Source organism: Hyperoodon ampullatus (assembly GCF_949752795.1).
Source record: "Hyperoodon ampullatus genome assembly, chromosome: 3".
Classification (NCBI taxonomy): domain Eukaryota; kingdom Metazoa; phylum Chordata; class Mammalia; order Artiodactyla; family Ziphiidae; genus Hyperoodon; species Hyperoodon ampullatus.
The window spans coordinates 95,959,994-95,980,793 of record NC_136916.1 but is presented as its reverse complement, the minus strand read 5'-3'; the positions used below and the strand labels follow the sequence as shown (position 1 = coordinate 95,980,793).

At 48.8% G+C, this 20,800-nt stretch overlaps 2 protein-coding genes across 4 annotated transcripts in view; one reads left to right on the top strand and one right to left on the bottom strand.

Moving 5' to 3' along the window:
• Window positions 1–13,430, bottom strand: part of DNAJC17 (DnaJ heat shock protein family (Hsp40) member C17) — a gene marked incomplete at its 5' end in the record, with an annotated part of 38,835 nt that extends 25,405 nt beyond the window's left edge. The window contains one exon of the mRNA XM_079700943.1: window positions 13,353–13,430. Coding sequence (XP_079557069.1) covers window positions 13,353–13,430 — 78 coding nt within the window. The remainder of the gene's footprint in view (window positions 1–13,352) is intronic.
• Window positions 13,431–13,770: 340 nt separating this feature from the next.
• ZFYVE19 (zinc finger FYVE-type containing 19) lies at window positions 13,771–20,111 on the top strand (the record flags this gene model as incomplete). Of its 3 annotated transcripts, none has more annotated exons than XM_079700941.1 (11): window positions 13,806–13,859; window positions 15,107–15,228; window positions 15,398–15,451; window positions 15,836–15,954; window positions 16,051–16,196; window positions 16,544–16,652; window positions 18,420–18,629; window positions 19,062–19,141; window positions 19,453–19,551; window positions 19,693–19,814; window positions 19,897–20,111. In XM_079700941.1, the coding sequence occupies 11 exons, from the start codon at window positions 13,806–13,808 to the stop codon at window positions 19,973–19,975; spliced, it is 1,194 nt and encodes a 397-aa protein (XP_079557067.1). In that variant the 3' UTR covers window positions 19,976–20,111. The 3 variants fall into 3 exon arrangements, with proteins under 3 accessions (XP_079557068.1, XP_079557067.1, XP_079557066.1); XM_079700940.1 differs by having other exon boundaries at window positions 19,687–19,814; XM_079700942.1 differs by lacking the exon at window positions 18,420–18,629 and having other exon boundaries at window positions 13,771–13,859; window positions 19,687–19,814.
• Between the last annotated feature and the right edge of the window lie 689 nt (window positions 20,112–20,800).

The following is a 20,800-nucleotide window of genomic DNA, read 5'->3' as shown; positions in this document are numbered from 1 at the left end:
GTAATGATGTGAGAGAAAGACAGGACCTTCTAATCCCAGGCATTTGGGTTGGCAGCTCCTCTATGAAACCGAGTCTGCAAGTGCTGGGACACCTAGGCAAGGTTGAAGCAGCCACTGGAAGGTGCCAAAAGCTACTGAATTGTCTTAACACTTGCAGTTTTCCTTCCTTACCTATAGGTTTCTCCTAAGTCCCCAGGTTTCCCTAGCACTTGGAAACATTCATTTGCATTTCCTGAGACTTCACAGAAAAGAGCTAGGTAACAGTTGAGGGGCTTCTCACCCAATACCCCCTGCCCAGACCATGGTTTTTCAGAGGACCAGGCTGTCTCCAAGGCTCAGCCCCAGAATAACAGAGATCTCAGATGAACATAAGCTCCATGAGGACTTTAAACTCCAATTTGCAAAAGTGTAGTCTTCCTCCTGATGTCTTTCTAAAATATTACTCCCTTTCCCCATCCTAGGACACTACTTGAATTTAATCTGTCTTCCATATCTCAGGATCATCATTCAGAACAGAAACTACTGAACAGTACATGTTCAGATGCTACTGAGGGCAGAGTCAGGCTTTCCCTACGCTTCCTTAGGTGGTAATGATCTTAAATTCTACTCTTTTTATAGTTTCTCTATCTCCTCCCCAGTCAGCCTCTACTAGACTGTGCCAGATGCCAGCCTGTCTCTGGAAGTGCTTATAATCTGCTGTTTCTTTTCTGGTATGGTCTGGAAAAACAGATAAACTGGTTATGATTGTGCCTCAAATGAGGGTATACAGGTACAGGAAATTATGGGGGTTCTTACGAACAAAGGAAATGTGCTTTAGGGGGCAGGGAGTTTTGCCTATCCCCAGGTGCCAGAACTGTGCACTGGACAGCACCTGGTACTCAGTAGGCACATAGTAAATATCTATTGAATGAAAGGGGCGCACGTCCATTTGTTGTCAAACAAACACAATTAGGAAGCCTCAACTATATCAATTACTTCAGGCCTATTGAAGAGCAGAAGGAAGTGGGTGCTGCACCAACCCTAGAAGACCTTCCCACACTATTTCATAATTTCCCCTTCTACCTGCTAACACTTCCTTTTGAGAAACTAAGCCTGGAAAAGGGAAGAAATCACTATAGCAGACTGATAAGAGAACCGCAGTGGGAACTAAATGTTACCCCCCCAGAGCCCACATCACAGAGGGGAATAATGAGTCATGAATTAGCAGCCACCCACCCAGCCCTTCCCGGGGCTCCATAACTGGTTTCGCCACTCACAGCAACCTGAGCCCAGAGCAGGGAAAGGAGCCTGGAGCTGGGTCTCCCGCCATCTCCACTGCTTGGCACCAGGCACACAACAGGGCCTCTGACAATCCACCTGCCTTCAGTTTCACCTCTTATAAGGAATGAACGCCTGACTCACACAAAAAAGCCAAGCACTAAGGGGTCCAATAAATATAAAATAGCCATCATTAAACTTAAAAGAAAGGTGCCCTACATAGAAGAGATCATTATTTTTTAAAAGGCTGCTATCCTTTCTTATAATAAAACTTGGAGCCAGGTAAGCAGTACAAGTAACTAAGCCCAGTTCTCAAAAGCCAGACTCGTAGGTCAGACTCAGATACGGAGGACACACAGGGAGGTCACTCTATGTGACAACAGGTACTGAGTGAACAAACCATGCCAGTGAATCAGCTGGGAAGCCATTAGAGGCCCAGTTCCAGGAATGGGAACAGTCAGTAATCTAGGCCTGGGCAGTAATTTCTCCCTAAGCCTGGGGGAGGCAGACAGTTCCCCAACCCTGTACTAGCCACAACACCAGAGGTTATGTGACTGCCTGATGTCATAGGCAGGAAGTAAACCACAGAGCTCTAGGCACTTACCTGGAAGTCCCCTCTGCCTAAAAGATTGGCCACTTTCATTCCTTACAGCCTGTGGTCCACACTGCAACAGCACTACATAGAAATTCCCAAATTCCTGCAGAAACCGGACTGCTCCAAAGGCTCTGAGCAAGCAGGGTGCCAGCCACCCCTCAGACCAGCACCCTTAGTTCAACATTCCCAAAACGTGGGCCTGCTGGTGGTAGCGAGATGCTGGGGACACCCGGACCTCACACCAACATCTCTTGTAGTCTGCTAACCACGGCCCACAGTCCAGACTCAGGACAGTGACCTGTGCAGCCTGAACCAACTGAGACCATGCACAGGGCCTGGGCTGCTTCTCCCCATATGTTGCCCCTATGCACCTTAAAGGATCTGGATCCCCAGCCCATTCCTGAGGTCACCCTTCTGGTTCTCGCACCCCTTGGGCTCTCACCTCTGGGTCCCCCTTTAGCACTCCCAGTATCCCTTCCTGGGCCTCAACCCCTTCCCTGCCCTCCTTCTCAGCCCACTTCCCCAAGCCAGCTATCCACCGGGAGCACAGTCTACAGCCCTCCTCCTCCTCGGATGCCCCCTTCTCTCAGGCCCCGCCTCTCCCTCCCACCCTTACCCTAAGCAGGCTTACATCATGCTCAGACTCCAAAATCCTCACCTGCATTCTTCTAGCAGGTTGGAGATTCCCACCCCTCAGATCTGTCAGATACCCTGGGTCTGGCGGCCCCTCACCTCTCCCCACAGCCTGCTGTCACTCTTAACCCCTGGAGACCTGGGTCCCTACTCCCAAAGCCACTCTCCTCTGCCCAGGTGCAGAACTCTTTCTCTCTGGGCCCTGGTACTCCCTACATCTCATTCTTTTTTCCCCTTAACACACTGGTTTCCTTTAAAAACAAATTATATTAGTAGAAAGAAGTGAGTCAATTTAAAGAAAAATAATAATAACCAAATAACAGTATTCAGGAACAGCAAAAATAGGGAAAGCAGCTATGAAAATGGAGAGTATTTTGAATTCTACCTTAGCTGAAATGAAAACTCCACTGTGGTAGTTTTAACACAAATTTTAACATACTTCCTCAAGTTGTCCGGGTCAGCTTAATACCCTTCGAGCTCACCCAGGTCGTTCAGCTTTATTGAGTCAAATCTCTATCTGTGTCACAGATGGGAACACAAGGCGTTCTGGGGCCCGCAGACCCACCTCTTGTTACCCTAGTTACTCCTGAGGTGTGGGTCATGGAAAACAGCTCTGAAATAGGAGTAGAAAATGCAGGTTTGGGCAGGCGCTCTGCACTTACTAGCCACCTTATGCTGGGCAAATCAAACTCTGTCAGTGTCAGTCTTCTCATCTATAAATTGGAGCTAATAGTCCTTGTGTACCTCACACTCCTGTGTTTTTTTTTTTAATTAATTAATTTATTTTTGGCTGCGTTGGGTCTTCGTTGCTGCATGCAGGCTTTCTCTAGTTGCGGCGAGCGGGGGCTACTCTTTGTTGCGGTGTGTGGGCTTCTCACTGCAGTGGCTTCTCTTGCTGCGGAGCACAGGCTCTAGGCGCGTGGGCTTCAGTAGTTGTGGCACACGGGGTCAGTAGTTGTGGCTAACAGGCTCTAGAGTGCAGGCTCAGTAGTTGTGGCACACGGGCTTAGCTGCTCCACAGCATGTGGGATCTTCCCGGACCAGGGCTGGAACCCGTGTTCCCTGCATTGGCAGGCAGATTCTTAACCACTGCGCCACCAGGGAAGCCCCACACTCTTCTTTTTTTTTTTTTTAAGTTATAGATTCTTATATATTCTTTTTTTCCCAATATTTTACTTATTTATTTATTTTTGGCTGGGATGGGTCTTTGTTGCTGCACGTGGGCTTTCTCTAGCTGTGGTGAGTGGGGGTTACTCTTCGTTGCGGTGTGTGGGCTTCTCATTGAGGTGGCTTCTCTTGTTGCAGAGCACAGGCTCTAGGCACGTGGGCTTCAGTAGTTGCAGCACGCAGGCTCAGTAGTTGTGGCGAGCAGGCTCTAGAGCACCAGCTCAGTAGTTGTGGTGCACGGGCTTAGTTGCTCTGTGGCATGTGGGATCTTCCAGGGCCAGGGCTCGAGCCCATGTGCCCTGCATTGGTAGGCAGATTCTTAACCACTGCACCACCAGGGAAGTCCTCAAGGGCTTGTTTTGAAGATCACATCAAATGAGATAATTTATGTGAAAGCACTTTGGTGTCACGTAAATGTGAGGTATTATCTTGAATGCTAATGAATAGCTTACAGCTTACAACACAAATGAATCATTCCTTTTGACTTAACAGTCAGCCAAGTAATTTCAAAAATTCAGAGTTTCAGCCAGACAGACAAACCCAGGAATGAGTTAACCATCAGAAAGATACAGAGAGGACTTGGAGGCCTGGCTCCTGGTCCCACCCAGCGCTGGTCAGGCCCTTGGTGAATGAACGACAGCTGTCAAGTGAAACCAGGCTCACTGCCCAACCCTGAGGCCTCAGTGCCTGGTCTGGAGGTAAGAGGCTTTGAGAAAGGCTCCCATTGGAGACAGTGGACTGAGTCAGGCTCACCTCAAATCCAGAAATGGCCTCCAGATGCCCACAGAATCAAGTCCAACCACCCTAGGGCCTAGAGGCCCAGAGACACCACATTTTTCAGATTCAACTCCTGCCACACCCTCAACAGACCCTAGGCAATGTCCTCTTCCTTGTCATGCCAGGCACTTTGACTTCTACCCCTTCATGCCATTCCTTCAAGTCCTTCTCTGTCCTCAAAAACTTATTCCTTTTTTTTTTTTGCAGTACGCAGGCCTCTCACTGTTGTGGCCTCTCCTGTTGCGGAGCACAGGCTCCGGACGCGCAGGCTCAGAGGCCATGGCTCACGGGCCTAGCCGCTCCGCAGCGTGTGGGATCTTCCCGGATCGGGGCACGAACCCGCGTCCCCTGCATCGGCAGGCGGACTCTCAACCACTGCGCCACCAGGGAAGCCCCAAAACTTATTCCTTTTAAATCTGTAAGAAACAATGTCAATGTATCACATTCTAGGGTATAACAGAAATAAGGGATTTAAATAAAGGTATTAGGGCTTCCCTGGTGGCAGCACAGTGGTTAAGAATCCTCCTGCCGGGCTTCCCTGGTGGCGCAGTGGTTGAGAGTCCGCCTGCCGATGCAGGGGACGCGGGTTCGTGCCCCGGTCCGGGAGGATCCCACAAGCTGCGGAGCGGCTAGGCCCGTGAGCCATGGCCTCTGAGCCTGCGCGTCCGGAGCCTGTGCTCCGCAACGGGAGAGGCCACAACAGTGAGAGCCCGCGTACCGCAAAAAAAAAAAAAAAAAAAAAATCCTCCTGCCAATGCAGGGGACACGGGTTTGAGCCCTGATCCGGGAAGATCCCACATGCCGCGCAGCAACTAAGCCCGTGCACCACAACTACTGAGCCTGCGCTGTAGAGCTCGCAAGCCACAACTACTGAAGCCCGCGTGCCTAGAGCCCGTGCTCCGCAACAAGCGAAGCCACCGCAGTGAGAAGCCCACGCACCGCAACGAAGAGTAGCCCCCGCTGGCCACAACTAGAGAAAGCCCGCACAGCAATGGAGACCCAATGCAGCCAAAAATAAATAAATAAAAATAAAGTTCCCTTTAAAAAATAAATAAATAAAGGTATTAGCTAGCAAACAGGTAAAACAGCCTTTTCCTTAAAGCAATAATAAAATATAAACTGAAAAGGTCAATATTAAGTTTCCATGGTAGTTCTCCTGGTAAATACATTTAAAACTTTAGTCTTCAAACAGTTGATCAAAATGCATTTTCAAGCTTCAACAAGTAATACCTGCCAAGATACAGTGAGTTATGTACCCTTCAAAGGGCTTCAAATGAAAGGCAAGGCTGCTATAGACAGGAGAGAAATTCACGTGTCAACTGCAGAGCAGTGGAAGGAATATTAAACTGGGGCTCCAGTCTGACCCAACACTCACTCACTGGGTGATCTCAGCAAGTTCCATAGCCTCTTTGGACCTCCATCCTCCTGTCTATAAAATGAAGAGAGTAAATGACCATGATGATCCCTTTTAACCCTGCTGTGATATATTCTTTTCTCCTCTCAAGGTCTTGCACAAAAACACCTCCTCAGGGGAAGTCTTCCATGATCCTGCCAATCATATGAATCTTGTCTTCTTCTTTATTCTGACAGCATTTTCCTTATATACTTTTATTCCACCTCTTTCACTCTACCTCAAAATTCATGGTTTACTATATTGTGTGAGCTGTCAGAAAGCAGAAGTGATGTCCTCTTCAGCTCTGAAGTCCCACCATGCCTACACAGTCCCTTGTCCATGGTAACATACTCCATTCATTTGTAGATTCGAACTGAATAGTGAACTCTGCTGATCCTCAATTTTGTTCTACCTGATGCCTCACCTCCTTTCTACCCTGACCACTGCCTTGGTCGAGAATCACTGGTGTAGTGTGAGGTGAATCAGCACTGGTCTATCAGGACTGGAATGAGTGAGAAGGTGTGAGGAGTGGAGGGCAAACTTAGACATGAGTTTGGGAGATGTGCACTGGACATTAGCACTTACAGTATAAGGAAGGTGAAGCAACCATGATAACAGCATGAGGGAACTTGTAGTGAGTCTGTGCCAAGTGACTTGCCAAGTGCTTTGCCTGGACTGAGCCTCATAACAACGCCGGCGAAGAGGGACTGCCACCATTCCCATTTTGCAGACATGGAAGCCAAGGCACACAGAGGTTAAATATTTGCTCAAGGTCACAAACTAGGTAAGTCATGGAGACAATATCCAGGCAGTCTGCCTCTAAAGTCCACTTTCTTAACTGTCACTGGTGATAAGTACAAAGATGATTATAAAGGCACATTTAGAATTCCCAACATTGCTCAAGGCTCTGTATTATGATTTCCATCCATTCTCAACACACGGTAGATGTAACAAACGACTCTTGGCCTTACTTGTTAAGATTAGTTATAAAAGCTGTCATTTTCTGCATGAGTTACACTCTCTAGGAAATCACCATCTGATTAGAAAGCATCACCTTCTAGAATGATCAACTTTGACCTCTGCATTTCAAAATGATGGACCACAAAAGCAAGAGACAGAGAGGCTGGAAACAGACACGATGGGGTGACCCTCCAGGAACTGCTCTCTTCACATTTGTATCCCTAGCGCCAGGCTCTGCGACAGGCACACAGTAGGTAGGCACTTAAAAGTCTGTGGAATCGAATGGTGTTTGTGGGAAATGTTTCTACCCTCCTCGAAAACACAGATGAAGAAAGAGAAAGAAAAACAAAAGAGGCAGGGAGAACACTGTAAAGTTTGATTTAATGAACTGTGGGACCTGCTCTGTATGTGTGTGTGTGTGTGTGTGTGCGCGCAAGGCACTGAGCACACAGCCTGCTGTTTTCGAGAGCCAGGATGGGAGGTGCCAGCTGAGAGATGGGGCGATCTCCTGCCTACCCAGTGGGAGTATAAGATGGCACCACTTTTCTGAAAGACAATTTTGAAAAAGCTTTTAAATACATTTACTTTTGGTAAATATATTTGATTGGTCTAGTAATTTCACTTTGCCACAAAGTATGACTGCATAAGAAAGTAATAATACATATTCAATCATTCAACAAGGATTGATTGAACACCTATCAAGGGCCAGGCATTGTTCTAGGTGTTAGAGACATAGCAGTAAACAAAAAAGAGTAAGTCTCTTCCTTCCTGGATTTTTTACATTCTAATGGGGGAGACCAATGGTCAGCAAATGGGCATGTAATACAATATGTAGTAATTAGATGTACGACTTCTGAAAGCCTTTGAGAGGGTAGGGGGTGATATTTGAATGGAAATCTGAATAAGGTGTGGGAGTGAGATATACAACTACCAGGAAAGAGATGTTCTAAACAGGAGGACTAGCAAATGTAAAGGCCCTGAAGCAGTAATGTGTTAGGTGAGTTTGAAAAAGTATCACTGGAGGCCTCTTTCATATCCATTAGGATGGTTATTATCCAAAACACTGAAAATAACAAGTGGTGGGAAGAATGTGGAGAAACTGGAACGACTGAGCATTTCTTGTAGAAATGCGCAATGGTGCAGCTGCTGTGGAAGGCAGTATGGCAGTTCCTCAAAACATTAAACATAGAATTACCATATGATCCAGCAATTACACTGTGGGATATATACCCAAAAGAACTGAAAGCAGGACTCGAACAGATATTCATACACTCATGTTCCTAATAGTACCATTCACAACATTTAAAAGGTTGAAACAACCCAAATGTCCATCAAAAGATGAGTAGATAAACAGAATGTGTATATACATATGGTGGAATATTATTCAGCCTTAAAAAGGAAGGAAATTCTGATCCATTCAACAAAATGGATGAAACCTGAAAACATTACATTAAGTGAAATAAGCCAGATATAAAAAAACAAATACTATATATTTGCATGTTCATTTATATGAGGTACATAAAATAGTCAAGTTCATAGAGAAGAAAGGTAAAATAGTAGTTACCAGGAGCTGAGGGGAGAAGAGAATAGGGAGTTAACGTTTAAAGGTATGGAACTTCAGTTTGGGATGATGGAAAAGTTCTGGAGATGGATAGTGGTGATGGTTGCATATCAATGTAAATGTACTTAATGCCACTGAATTGTACACTAAAAAAAAGGTTTAAATGGAAAATTTTATGTTATGTATATTTCGCCACAATTAAAAAAAAATTATAGGACTGATGTGGCTGGAGCCCGGTGAGCAAGGGAAGAGTGGTAGGGAACATGCAAAAGAGGCATTGAGGGCCCCAAGGGCCAGGGAGGGCCTTCAGGCTTCATTCTAAGACTGATGAGAAGCCCGTGGGGAGCTGGGAGCAGAGGTAACACAATCTGATTTACCATCTAAAGGCTCACTCTGGCTGCTGTGCGAAGAGGCTCAAGGGGGCAAGAACAGAACTAGGAAAAGGATTAGAAGGCCACTGCAGTCACCTAAATAATCCCTGAGATTAATTCAGAATCTCTTCAAGGTTTGCAAGTGGCATTAATCCATGACCTACTCTTCATCTTGGCAGGCTCTAGGGCCTGGCCCTGTCCTGTGTGTGTGTGCACATACACGCACACAGGCACATGTGCATTAGCACATAAGAATCTGGGGCTTACTGCCTGAGATTCTAGGAGGAGATTGGATTCCTGGGGCGTTATCCTCTCCCCCAGAGAACTTCCACACCAAACCTGGGTCCTCAACTCAAAGCTTTCCTACAAGAAAATGATACCTTGCCCCACTTGTCTCCCTTAGGGCTGGATGGGGAACAAAAACGTCTACCTTTGGGACTTGCTGACTCTCTAAATTCCCATGACATATGTTCTTCTTTGTTTTTATTCTGTTTTGGTTGGTTGTTTTTACTGTAAAACATATATAAAATAAAATATATATTAAAAGTTACCATTTTAACCGTTTTTAAGTGTATAGTTCTATGACATTAAGTACATTAATATTGTGCAACCATTACCGCCGTAAGTCTCCAGGACTTTTTTCATCTTGTAAAGCTGAAACTCTGTACCATTTAAACACTAACTCCTCATTCCACACTCACTCTCCTGCCCCCGGAAACTACCATTCTACTTTGTCTCTGTGAATCTGACTACTCTTAGGAATCTTGTACAAGAGGAACCATTTAATACTTGTCCATTTGTGACTAGCTTATTTCACTCAACATCATACCCTCAAGTTTCATCCATATTGTAGCATGTGTCAGAATGTCCTTCCTTTTCAAGGATGAATAATATTCCATTTTATGTATATACCGCATTTTGTTTAACCATTCATTTGTTGATGGCCACTTTGGCTGCTCCCACCTTTTGGCTATTGTGAATTATGCCACTATGAACATGGGTGTACAAATATCTGTCTGAGGGACTTCCCTGGTGATGCAGTGGTTAAGAATCCGCTTGCCAATGCAGAGGACGCAGGTTTGATCCCTGGGCCGGGAAGATCCCACATGCCGCAGAGCAACTAAGCCCGTGTGCCACAACTACTGAGCCTGCGCTCCAGAGCCCACGAACCACAACTACTGAGCCTGTGTGCCTAGAGCCCGTGCTCTGCAACAAGAGAAGCCACCGCGGTGAGAAGTCCACACACCGCAGCGAACAGTAGCCCCCGCTCTCCACAACTAGAGAAAGTCCGTGTGCAGCAACGAAGAACCAACACAGCCAAAAATAAATAAAATAAATAAAAAACAAATATCTGTTTGAGTCCCTACTTTCATTTCTTTTGAGTATATACCCAGAAGTGAAATTGCTGGATCATATGGTAATTCTATGTTTAATTTTTTGAGGAATTGTCATACTGTTTTCCACAGCAGCTGCACTACAAGCAATGTACAAGGGTTCTAATTTCTCCACATCCTCACCAACACTAGTAACTTTCTGTTTTTGTTTTTCTTTAATAGCCATCCTAACGGGTATGAAGTGGTATCTCACTGTGGTTTTCATTGCGTTTATCTAATGACCAGTGGTATTGAGCGTCTTTTCATGTATTTATTGGTCATTTATATATCTTCTTTGAAGAAATGTCTATTCAAGTCCTTTGCCTATTTTTTAACTGAGTTATTCGGTTTTTTGTTGTTGAGTTGTGGTTGTTTTTTTACAATTGTTTTAACATGAAAAAGCATTCTCAGCTCATGGCTCATTAAAAAACCAGGTCATGGGCCATTTGACCCCTGAAGTCATAGTTTGCCCAACTCCCTCATTTTACATTTGAGGAAAGTCAGGCTCTGAATGAGGCCCCAGATCTCCTGATTCTCATGCCAAGTTGTTCCAGTGGGCTCTTCGCTGCTACTTCCTTCATTCAACAAATATTTATTGAGAGCCTACTCTGTGCCAGTCACCAGGAAGGGGCTGCTACAGAAGTGAATGGACCAGACCTGCTCCTCAGAGCTAAGAGTACAGAGGGGAGTAAGGCATGAGATAAATAATCACACAAATGAATATATACTTGCAAACTGATATAAGTGCTGGAAAGGAGAAGTGGCTGCTATGAAAGAACAATAGGCAAGGCCTCTCTGAGGAAGTGCCATTTAAGCTGAGTTCGGAAAGCCAAGTAAAAGTAACCCAGGTTAACAGAAGGGGAGGAAGAGCGTTCTCGGCAGAGGGAAAAGCATGTAAGAAGGGGTAAGAAATTCTATTGCATGTTTTATTAAAAGTGCAATAGGGTTTTAAAGGAGCACCAAAATTATTCCATTTTCTGTGAGTAGAACAGATTGGAGGAGTGCAACAGAGTGGAATAGAATAGACTGGAAGCAGGGAAATGAGTTGGCAGGCCACTCTAATCATTCAGATGGAAGTTGATGGGCATCTGGGTTGGAGCGGTGGTGGTGGAGACGGAGATTAATGAACAGGTTTGGAGATTATTTGAGAAGTGAATTCATTAGGACCTGGTGATGGACTAGATCCAAGAGTGAGAGGATAGGGAGGTATCAAGAATGATTCCAGGGGACTTCCCTGGTGGTCCAGTGGTAAAAAATCCGCCTTCCAATGCAAGGGACGTGGGTTCGACCCCTGGTCAGGGAACTAAGATCCCATATGCCGCGGGGCAGCAAAGCCCGCGCATCATGACTACTGAGCTCGCGCACCTCAACAAGTTGCAACTACAGAGCCCATGCACTCTGGACCCCGCGCACCACAACTAGAGAGAGAAAACCCGAACACCACAACTAGAGAGAAAGCCTGCGCGCCACAACTAGAGAGAAAACCCGCACACCACAACTAGAGAGAAAGCCCGCGCGCCTCAACGAAAGATCCCACACGCCTCAACGAAGACCTCGCGTGCCACAACTCAGACCCAACGCAGCCAAAAAAATAAATAAAATAAATAAATATTTTAAAAATTCTTAAAAAAAGAAGTCTTCTCACCTATCCCTTATCTCACCTGAGTGAAAACTGAATTCCAACCTCACTGTACTGCTTAGACCTTGGCCTCTTGCCTAGACAACAGCCCCACCTGACCCCCTAGTGGCAGCTCCTCTACCCACCCCCTACTTGTGTCCTTTCTGCACACTGATGTTGAATATTTTCTTTAAAATCTGATTATGTCGGGCTTCCCTGGTGGCGCAGTGGTTGAGAATCCGCCTGCCGATGCAGGAGACACGGGTTCGTGCCCCGGTCCGGGAAAATCCCACATGCCGCGGAGCGGCTGGGCCCGTGAGCCATGGCCACTGAGCCTGCGCGTCCGGAGCCTGTCCTCTGCAACGAGAGAGGCCACAACAGTGAAAGGCCCGCTTACCGCAAAAAAAAAAAAAAAAAAATCTGATTATGTCACTTCTCTGATTAATATACACATCAGTGGCTCATAACTGCCTTCCTCAGGAGTTCTCAACTTCGAGGTGCCAACACACTGGCTAGATCTGGTGTGAAGTGTCCAAAGTAATTTCTCACTATTAACGAAGTACTAATTAAACAATTTACAAATGTAGAACACTTAGAATAGTGTCCAGCACATAGTAGTATTATATAGGTGTTAGGCATTATTAATAGTGAAAATTTAAGACTTATGAGATAGGTGTAACAGATGCTTTTGGTGCTGTGTATACATCCCCATGGCTCACTTCTGATTTCAGCTGCAGCTACAGGGAACAGTTCTGTACAAGCTGACAGTATCCCTCCTCAAGGGCCCTATGGGTCTCCCTGCTTTTCTGCCCCAGAGCTTCCTCTTCTCACAAGCTCAGCCGATGAGCAGAGCAGCCTGGAGGTATAGGGGCATCTGCAGGCATTAATTTCCATCTGGTGACTTATCTGCCTCCCCTTCCTACACTGCTACAGCTACCACCATAATCCAGGGGAAAGTAACAGAAATCTTAATTACAGCTTGATCAGTGTCCCACTCCCTGACACATCTATCAACGCCTTCCTGTGAAACTCTAGGTCATCTGCCTTATCCTTCTGATCCTCCTGCTTTTGGCCCACTAGCACATGGTGAGAGGGCAACACCTGAGCATCTGCTACTTTAAAAGAGTCAAAGGGCTGGGATGTAAAAAGAAAATAGAGGTGTCAGAGTCATAGGTCACACTGCCACGGAGGGTATGAAAAAGGAATGGAGGAGCCTTGAGACCTGGCCTTTCTTCCGCCCTAGGCTCTAAGCAGAGTTAAATCAGCCTGCAAGAGAGAGACAATGAAGCTCCCCCAGCCACAGTTTAGATGGAAGCGGAATCGGAGGCTGACACTGCGCAGGCGCAGGAAGTAGGCTAGGGTTGTCTCACAGGCTCACCCGCGGCCTCTTCTAGACAAGGGCCACGGGGAGAGCACAGTACAGTTCCGCGCTAGGAGACTCCCTCTCGTGTCCCCTTTTCCTCGTGAGGCCCTGAGACCATTCAGGAAAGGTCTGGGAACCCACCTGAGGCCGTCGGGCCGCCCCTCGTTCCCCACTCAGGGCCCGGCCGAACGTGGAAAGCTGGTGGCGCCAGCCTCGGGCGAGGCGCCAAGACGGGAAAGCCCGCCAGGTCGCTCGGGATCGGCCCTTCTCGCCCCAGTTCTCACCTCTTTGTCCGTCGCCTTCTCCTCGATACCTAATAACGCGTACAGGTCCATCTGTAAGAGCTCCTTGGTCACCGCCATGTTTCCAACCCTGACTGGATTAGCACTACAACTCCCAAGAGCCTAAGCGTGTGGGGATTCCCGGAGACTATCGATCCCAAGCCTAATGAAGGCGCTTAGCCCCCTGGGAAATGTCGTGATCTGAACTAGGCTTTACTGCCTCTGAGGGAAGCGGGCACTTAGTGAATGAACTACGACTCCCAGTAGCCCTCGCGTCCGCCGCTGATGCTCTCGGGCTGAGGTGACTGTAGTGATTCTCCTCTCGGAGGCCTTGGTTGGCCCGCGCGAGTGGGCGTGGAGAGTAACGGCGGGGCTGGGTGAAGGTGCAAGGCATCCTGGATATGAGCAGCAAGAGCTCAGCTCCGCCGACCTTGCCGCGCCGCGCCGGCAACCAAGATGGAGAGTAGGTGCTACGGCTGCGCTGTCAAGTTCACCCTCTTCAAGAAGGAGGCGAGTCTTCTCTCCCCGGGGGCTAGAGGGCTGGGGAGGACGCGGAGTAGAGGGAAATGCACAGGACTTGCAGTCCGCAGGCTTGTTTTTACGGGCCCTCTCCAGCTGTGTGGTTTTGATGAAGTCACTGAGCCTCAGTTTCCATTTCTATAAAGTGGGGCTAACACCCCCTCGCTTTCGGGGTTGGTGTGAGGGTCCAGTGAGGTGCTGGAGGTGAGAGTTCCCCATAAACTGTAAATTGGGCTCCTGTCATTTTTGGAAATCTAGGCTTTTCTGTCTGCCAAGTATAGGATCCGGCTGTTTCCTTCCCTCCACCCTGCTTCTCCACAGCCTACTCTCTATCACACCATGCCCTTTACTCTCTCTGCTCTGAAACCGTCACCAGCAAGCAGCATGCCCTTCCCCGGTTTCTTGAGTTAGATTACCGCCCTTTCTCCTGCCCCAGAGCACCATGGCAAAGTCTCACTTGTCCTCAGGCCAGACCTGCCAAGTTTCCCTGGTAAACTGCAGGCTTCCTCAGCCTCAGTTGTGACCAGGAGATAGGAACCAGATAGGATGAATGAATAGCAGGTAGGGAAGCAGATCCATGTAGCACTCAGAAACCTGGGTTTTGGAGTCAAAGTGGTCAGGATCCAAATTTGAGCTCTGCTATCATTCATGGGGTGACCTTGGTTTGGGCAAGTCATGTAACCTCTCTGACCCCGTTTAAAATAGGAATAATAATGGTGGTCATCAGGATTAAGTAAGATAGTGTGTATAAATTGTGAGGATTAAATCAGCTGATGAAAGTTAAGTGCTGAGTTTAGTGCCTGGCACACAGTAAATGCTTAATAAATGGAGGCTACTGTTACCATCCCATCGTGAGTCAAGCCTCCTTTCATCTCTGCTAGAGCAGAGAAGGCATGGGCTCTGCACTGTTTCTCCTTTTTGAAGAGTCAGTGACCTGAAGCATGGGGCTTTGCCTATTTGTCTTTTACACTCCAGTGTCAGGGAATTGAAGACAGAGTAGAAAGCATGGGAATTTTGCATGAAGCTTTATGAGATTTGAATAGAAGACTGGAGACCAAGGAATCGCTTTACCCTCCACCCCTGTCTCTCCCCAGTCCTTAGGGGCCCCACACCTCATCCTCTTCCCAGCAGCTGGTCACAACTTAGATACTTTGCTCTCTGTGTGTGTTCGGAGAGTCCCAGGGAGGAGCCTGCAGGGGCAGGTGAGAGGTAGACCGCTTGCTTCATGTTTCTTATAGTACGGCTGTAAGAACTGTGGCCGGGCCTTCTGTTCCGGCTGCCTTAGCTTCAGTGCAGTGGTTCCTCGGGCTGGAAACACCCAACAGAAAGTCTGCAAGCAGTGCCATGAGGTTCTGACCAGGTGAGAAGCCAATATGGTCGAGGGTTCAGCCAAGCATGGCAGCAGGCAGATGGCCAGGCCTCACAGCCTTGTGCTCTATGTCTAGAGGTCAGCCCAGGAAGTGTTTGGGGTGGGGGACACTGATAGGCAGATGGCAGGTGACTTCTGACACCAGATTTCTTCTCTATAGAGGATCTGCTCCTGCCAATGCCTCCAAGTGGTCACCACCTCAGAACTATAAGAAGTAAGTGCTGAAGGGACAGAGACAAATGGGGATGGGGAAAGGACAAGGGAGCCATAGGGTAGGAGTCTCTTCCCAGCCTACAGATCAAATGAGCACAGGATCAGGAAAATATCTACCTCTCAGGCTCCTGACTGCCCTTTAGGGCTCAGAAAGCAGCTCACCAGTCCTTTCCCCAGAAAAGATTCTTGGTAGGCCTCGCCCTCTCATCTGGACTCTCCCGTCGGTCAGCTGGGTTGGGCTGCAGGGTGACATGAGCAAGCGCCACAGAAAATTGTCTGTTGGAGGCCTCCCTAGCTGCCTAGAAATGACTTGAATGGGAAACAGTGAGTGCCTTCACCCCTCCCTTCTGCATTCTTTAAGAGCCTCTATCTCATATCCTGCCAGGCGTGTGGCAGCCTTGGAAGCCAAGCAGAAGCGCAACACTCCCCAGAGCCATGGACTGACCCAGCAAGACCAAATCATTGCTGAGCGCCTAGCACGGCTCCGCCAGGAGAACAAGCCCAGTGAGTGGGGGCAGACAGGGTGGAAAAGACACTATTCAGGGCTCGTGGGACTAGGATTCCTCTGGATCTTACAAGCCTTCTCTATACCAATTGCAGAGTCAGTGCCCTCGCAGGCGGAGATAGAAGCCAGGCTAGTTGCACTGAGGGATGCACCCCAGGGTTCCATCCCTTCCACCCGGGAGATGGAGGCACGGCTTGCTGCACTGCAGGGCAGAGTTCCATCTTCTCAGACCCCTCAGCTGGTGAGTGCTGTGGCTTTGGAGGGATGGAGGTCCTGGGACGACGACCCAGCAGAAGCCCAGATACGTGTATGCTTAGATACTTTGCAGGAGTACCTCCTGCTCCTGAGGCCTGCTGCCAGACCAAGGAACCAGGGACAGGCAGCAGGATTGGGTGGGGCAGGAAAGAGTGGCCCCTTGGTCCTGCTGGGGACTGCCAGACCTACTTGATTACGTGGGCTCTGGAATTGTCCCCTTTCCCTGAGCTTTGGGAACTCCTCAGCATCCACCCCTGACCTAAACTGTTATGAGCCTTATGGTGCGGCTTCCTGCCTACGCTGCTCCCCACTGAGGTTCCCTCCTCTGAGCAGGCACATCAGCCACCAGACACCAGGACCCAGGCCCAGCAGGCACAGGATCTGCTGACAGAGCTAGCAGCGGAGGTGGCTATTGATGAGAGCTGGGAACGAGGAGGCCCAGGTATCTTCTCCACCTGGCTCCCCCAGGGACCTGCCCCCCGACTCTTTCCCCAGGTGGGAGAGGCTCTGCTGCCCACGCTCTGGGAGGCGAATATCAATCAGAGAATAGTCAACATTACAAAGGCTACCATTTATTGAGCGTTTACTCCAGTGGGAGCCAGTGTAAGCCTAGTGGATAAGCGTGTGGGATTTAGGCTCAGACAGTGATTCCCTTTTCTACCACTTACTAGCTGTGTGACCCTCGGCACGTTACTTGACCTAAGTCTCACTTTCCTCATCTGTAAAAGGGAGGAATGTGTGGTAAAACCTACCTCACAGGGAAGTCATGAGGAAATGAGCTAAGCCAGTAGTGCTTAGGACCCTGCCTGGCTCATAGTAAATGCTTAGTGTGTTCTCTACAACAATGATGATGATGATAAAGAGGAGGAAGAGGCTATTTACGTTTAGTTGAAATTAAATAAAATTTAAGATTCAGTTCCTCAATGGTACCAGCCACATTTCAAGTGCTCCATAGCCACAAGTGGCTCATGGCTACAATCTTGGACAGCACAAATACAGACCATGATATGGAATGATCCCATCATCTTAAAAAATTCTTTTGGACACTGCTGTTCAAAATCTTCAAAGCAGTGGTTCTCAACCATGGATAATTTTCCCTCCAGGGCCCATTTGGCAATGTCTGCAGACTTTTTGGGTGTCACAACTCATAGGGTACCACTGGCATCTAGTGAGCAGAGGCTAAGGATGCTGCTAAACATCGTACATACACAGGACAACCCCGCAACAAAGAATTACAGGCATGCCTCAGAGATATTGCAGGTTCAGTTGAATACCACTGCAATAAAGTGAGTCACACAAATTTTTGGTGCATGTAAAAATTATGTACACGATACTGTAGTCTATTAAGTGTACAATAGCATGTTTAGAAAAACAGTGTACATACCTTAATTTAAAATATTTTATTGCTAAAAATTGCTAACCATCATCTGACAACATAGGGCTGCCACAAACCTTCAATTTGTAAAAAAAAAAAAAAAAAAAGGCAGTATCTGCGAAGCTCAATAAAACAAGGTATGCCTGTATCCTGTCCAAAATGTCAATAGAACCAAGATTAAGAAACCCTGCTTTAGAGATATAATCTCACTGAATATCCTCAGTAATCCTATAATAAACGTTATTATCCGTATTTGATAAATGAGGAAACTGAGGCCTGGTGAGCTTAAGGAACTTGACCAAGGTCACACAGCTATTAAGTAGCAAAGCTGGGACTTGAACCCAAAGCTGTCTGACTTCAAACATCTTACTCTGAAACTCTGAGCTAAAGGGGACCATGTCAGAGCCACACCCACTCTGGTAAAATTCTTCCTGCCTAGTGATGTTCAAGACCTTAGCTTCCCTCATGTCCTCTCTGCACTGCTCCCTGGAAATGCTGATTCCAGCCCGTAAGGCAGAGAGCCTGGCTGGACCTTGACCTCCCCATATCCTGCTCCTTTTGGGCAGTGATTCTCATACCATGGGGCAGCATGTTAAAATATCAGGTGGGTGGGGATGGATATAATTGAAAAAGAAATGTCTAAGATTACTAGTTTTTTACATTTGGGATAATGGAGGAAATACTAATTTTATTTGTAATATAAACCACAGGAGCTATTGTTGAACAAAAAGCTGATAATCTGTGGGGTTTTTTAAAACGTTGAGAAACGGGCTCAGTGGTTTCTGATGAGAGATCCTGAAATGTCTGCCTCCCTGAATGCATCACTCTTTCCAGCCGCCTCTATCCAGAACGACCTCAACCAGGGCGGCCCAGGGGCCCAGAGCACCAGCTGCAAGGGACAGGCCACCTGGTCCCTGGAGGAGGAGAAGAGGAGGCTGCTGGCTGAGGCAGCAGTCACGCTTCGGGAGGAGAACACAAGGCAGGAGCGGATCCTGGCCCTCGCCAAGCGCCTGGCCGTGCTGCAGGGACGGGACCCCGATAGAGGTAGAGGCTGGGGAGCAGCCACTCATTCCTGTCCACTAGGCAGTCCTCCCCACTCTCACCCTCAGGCCAAACTGCACAGTGGCTGTACTCCCTGCCAGGCTGAGTCAGGGGCTGGGGGTCCCTGTGCCCAGGGGTCTATCGAGCTCCACCCAGAACCACGAGGAAGGTGCTGGGGCAAAGCAGTGGATGAGGAACAAGTGGCAGCCATCAGGGGGCAGGGGACCCTGGGTCCCTTCAGGTACGGAGCCTTCTGTTCATGCCCTCCAGCCCGGCATAGTGGGGCAGGGTCTGATCAGAGTGGCTGCAAAGGCTGCTCAGTTCTGGAACACGTGCCACTGGAAACCAAACCTCTGCTGGGGGCAGAAGTACAGCCACTCAGGTGAGCTCTCAACCTCACTCCTCTTCCCCTGCTCCCGTCTCTCCCTCTTCAAGTGACCCTACAGGACTACCGCCTTCCAGACAGTGATGACGAAGAGGATGAGGAGACAGCCATCCAGAGAGTCCTTCAGCAGGTTGGCCCCGCCTTACCCACCCGACCACCCCTTGTCCTGTCCCTGCCACACTGCCCCACCACCCACCTGACCCCGTTCACTCCGCCTCCGTTCTGGGGCTCAATGGCTAGTCACTGTGCAGCTCCTGTTCTAGCTGGGCCCGCCTGCCCCTGTGACACAGACCTGTCCCTGGGCCCTTGAGATGGGGTATCAGCAGCCACAGACAACATAAAGGAAGATGGGCTGAGAGCTAAGGCCACAGAGCACAGAAATACTGTGTGTTGGCGGGGCTGCCTGGAGTGGGGAGCTGTACCTCTTCGCCCTGTCCACAGCTCACTGAAGAAGCTGCCCTGGATGAGGCAAGTGGCTTTAACATCCCTGCAGAGCCAACTCTCCGACCCCAAGCCCAATCCTGCAGGGCAGAGCCTGAGGTGAGGAAAACCCCAGACACAGATCCCCGGGCTGCCACCACAGTCTCCCTCCCTGCCTGGCTGACTGTTCCTCCAGCCGCCCTCCCAGACCCCATCGGGTACCTTATGTCCCCCATTCCTCCCTGGTCTCCAAAGGTTCAGGCCATGGCCGCCAGGCCTGAGGCTGAGGAAGAGGAGCTCCCCTGGTGCTGCATCTGCAATGAGGATGCCACCCTGCGCTGTGCTAGCTGTGACGGAGACCTCTACTGTGTCCGCTGCTTCCGGTGGGTGCAGGTGGAATGTTCTTTGGGGCTGGGAGAGTTGTGGGGCTGCCTGTGATCCCTGACCTCTATCTATGCTCCACAGGGAAGGCCATGATGCTTTTGAACTTAAAGAGCACCAGACATCTGCCTACCACCGCCAGCATAAAAGCCAAGAGCACTGAGGGAACGAACCCTGGTCCTCCCGGGAAGGCCATCCTACAGGCAGTCACACAAGCTGGGGCGCCCTCCAGGGCATCTGATGGGAGAACATGTCAGGCTAGACTGCTTATGAATGCGCCCTTTCCTGAGCCTCCGTCCCTGGAAGGAGGAAGGATTCTCCATTGGAGACGATGACTGGAGGAGCCAGAGGGAAGGCAGAAGTCTGGAGCCTCCAGCATTGAAGTCTGGACTAGGAGTGAGAGGCATGATGGGGAAAGACCAGCCTGAATCCAAGGAGGAGCCTTGAAACTTGCTCAGCGGTCCAGGGCCCTCCACTGGCACTTAGAGCATTTAATAAAGTATGTTGATTCATTGGACCCAGCATGTTTTATCTATAGAACCCTGTGGGCCCTGAGCCTAGGCCTTGGAGAGGTGGCAAGAGCAGAGTAGGCTGTTAAGTCCAGTCCTGTAGAGTGAGGAAAAGGCTTGAGCCATCCTGCAAGCTTCTGCAGGCAGGAACAGTGCCACCCATCCTGGAGGCCTCATACGCAGTAGGCATACTACTGAACTGAACTGTCCATCCTGCTCTGGGCAGCCCAGCTTAGCCCCTAGGCCCCACCATACTCAAACACTGCATGCACAAGCAGTGAATGCATACCCTGCTTCCTGCCTTACTCTAAAAGGATGCCACCTCCAGGGCTCCTCTCCCAACCCACGTGCCATTCAGACCCAGTGTCTGTTCCCACCAACTTCCTTCTGACCTGATTCCTGGCCTCTGAGCCTATACCCTTTACACCCCTCTGCTTAGCCCCTGCTTTTTCTCTTTCTGCCTCTGGCTTGGAGCTGGT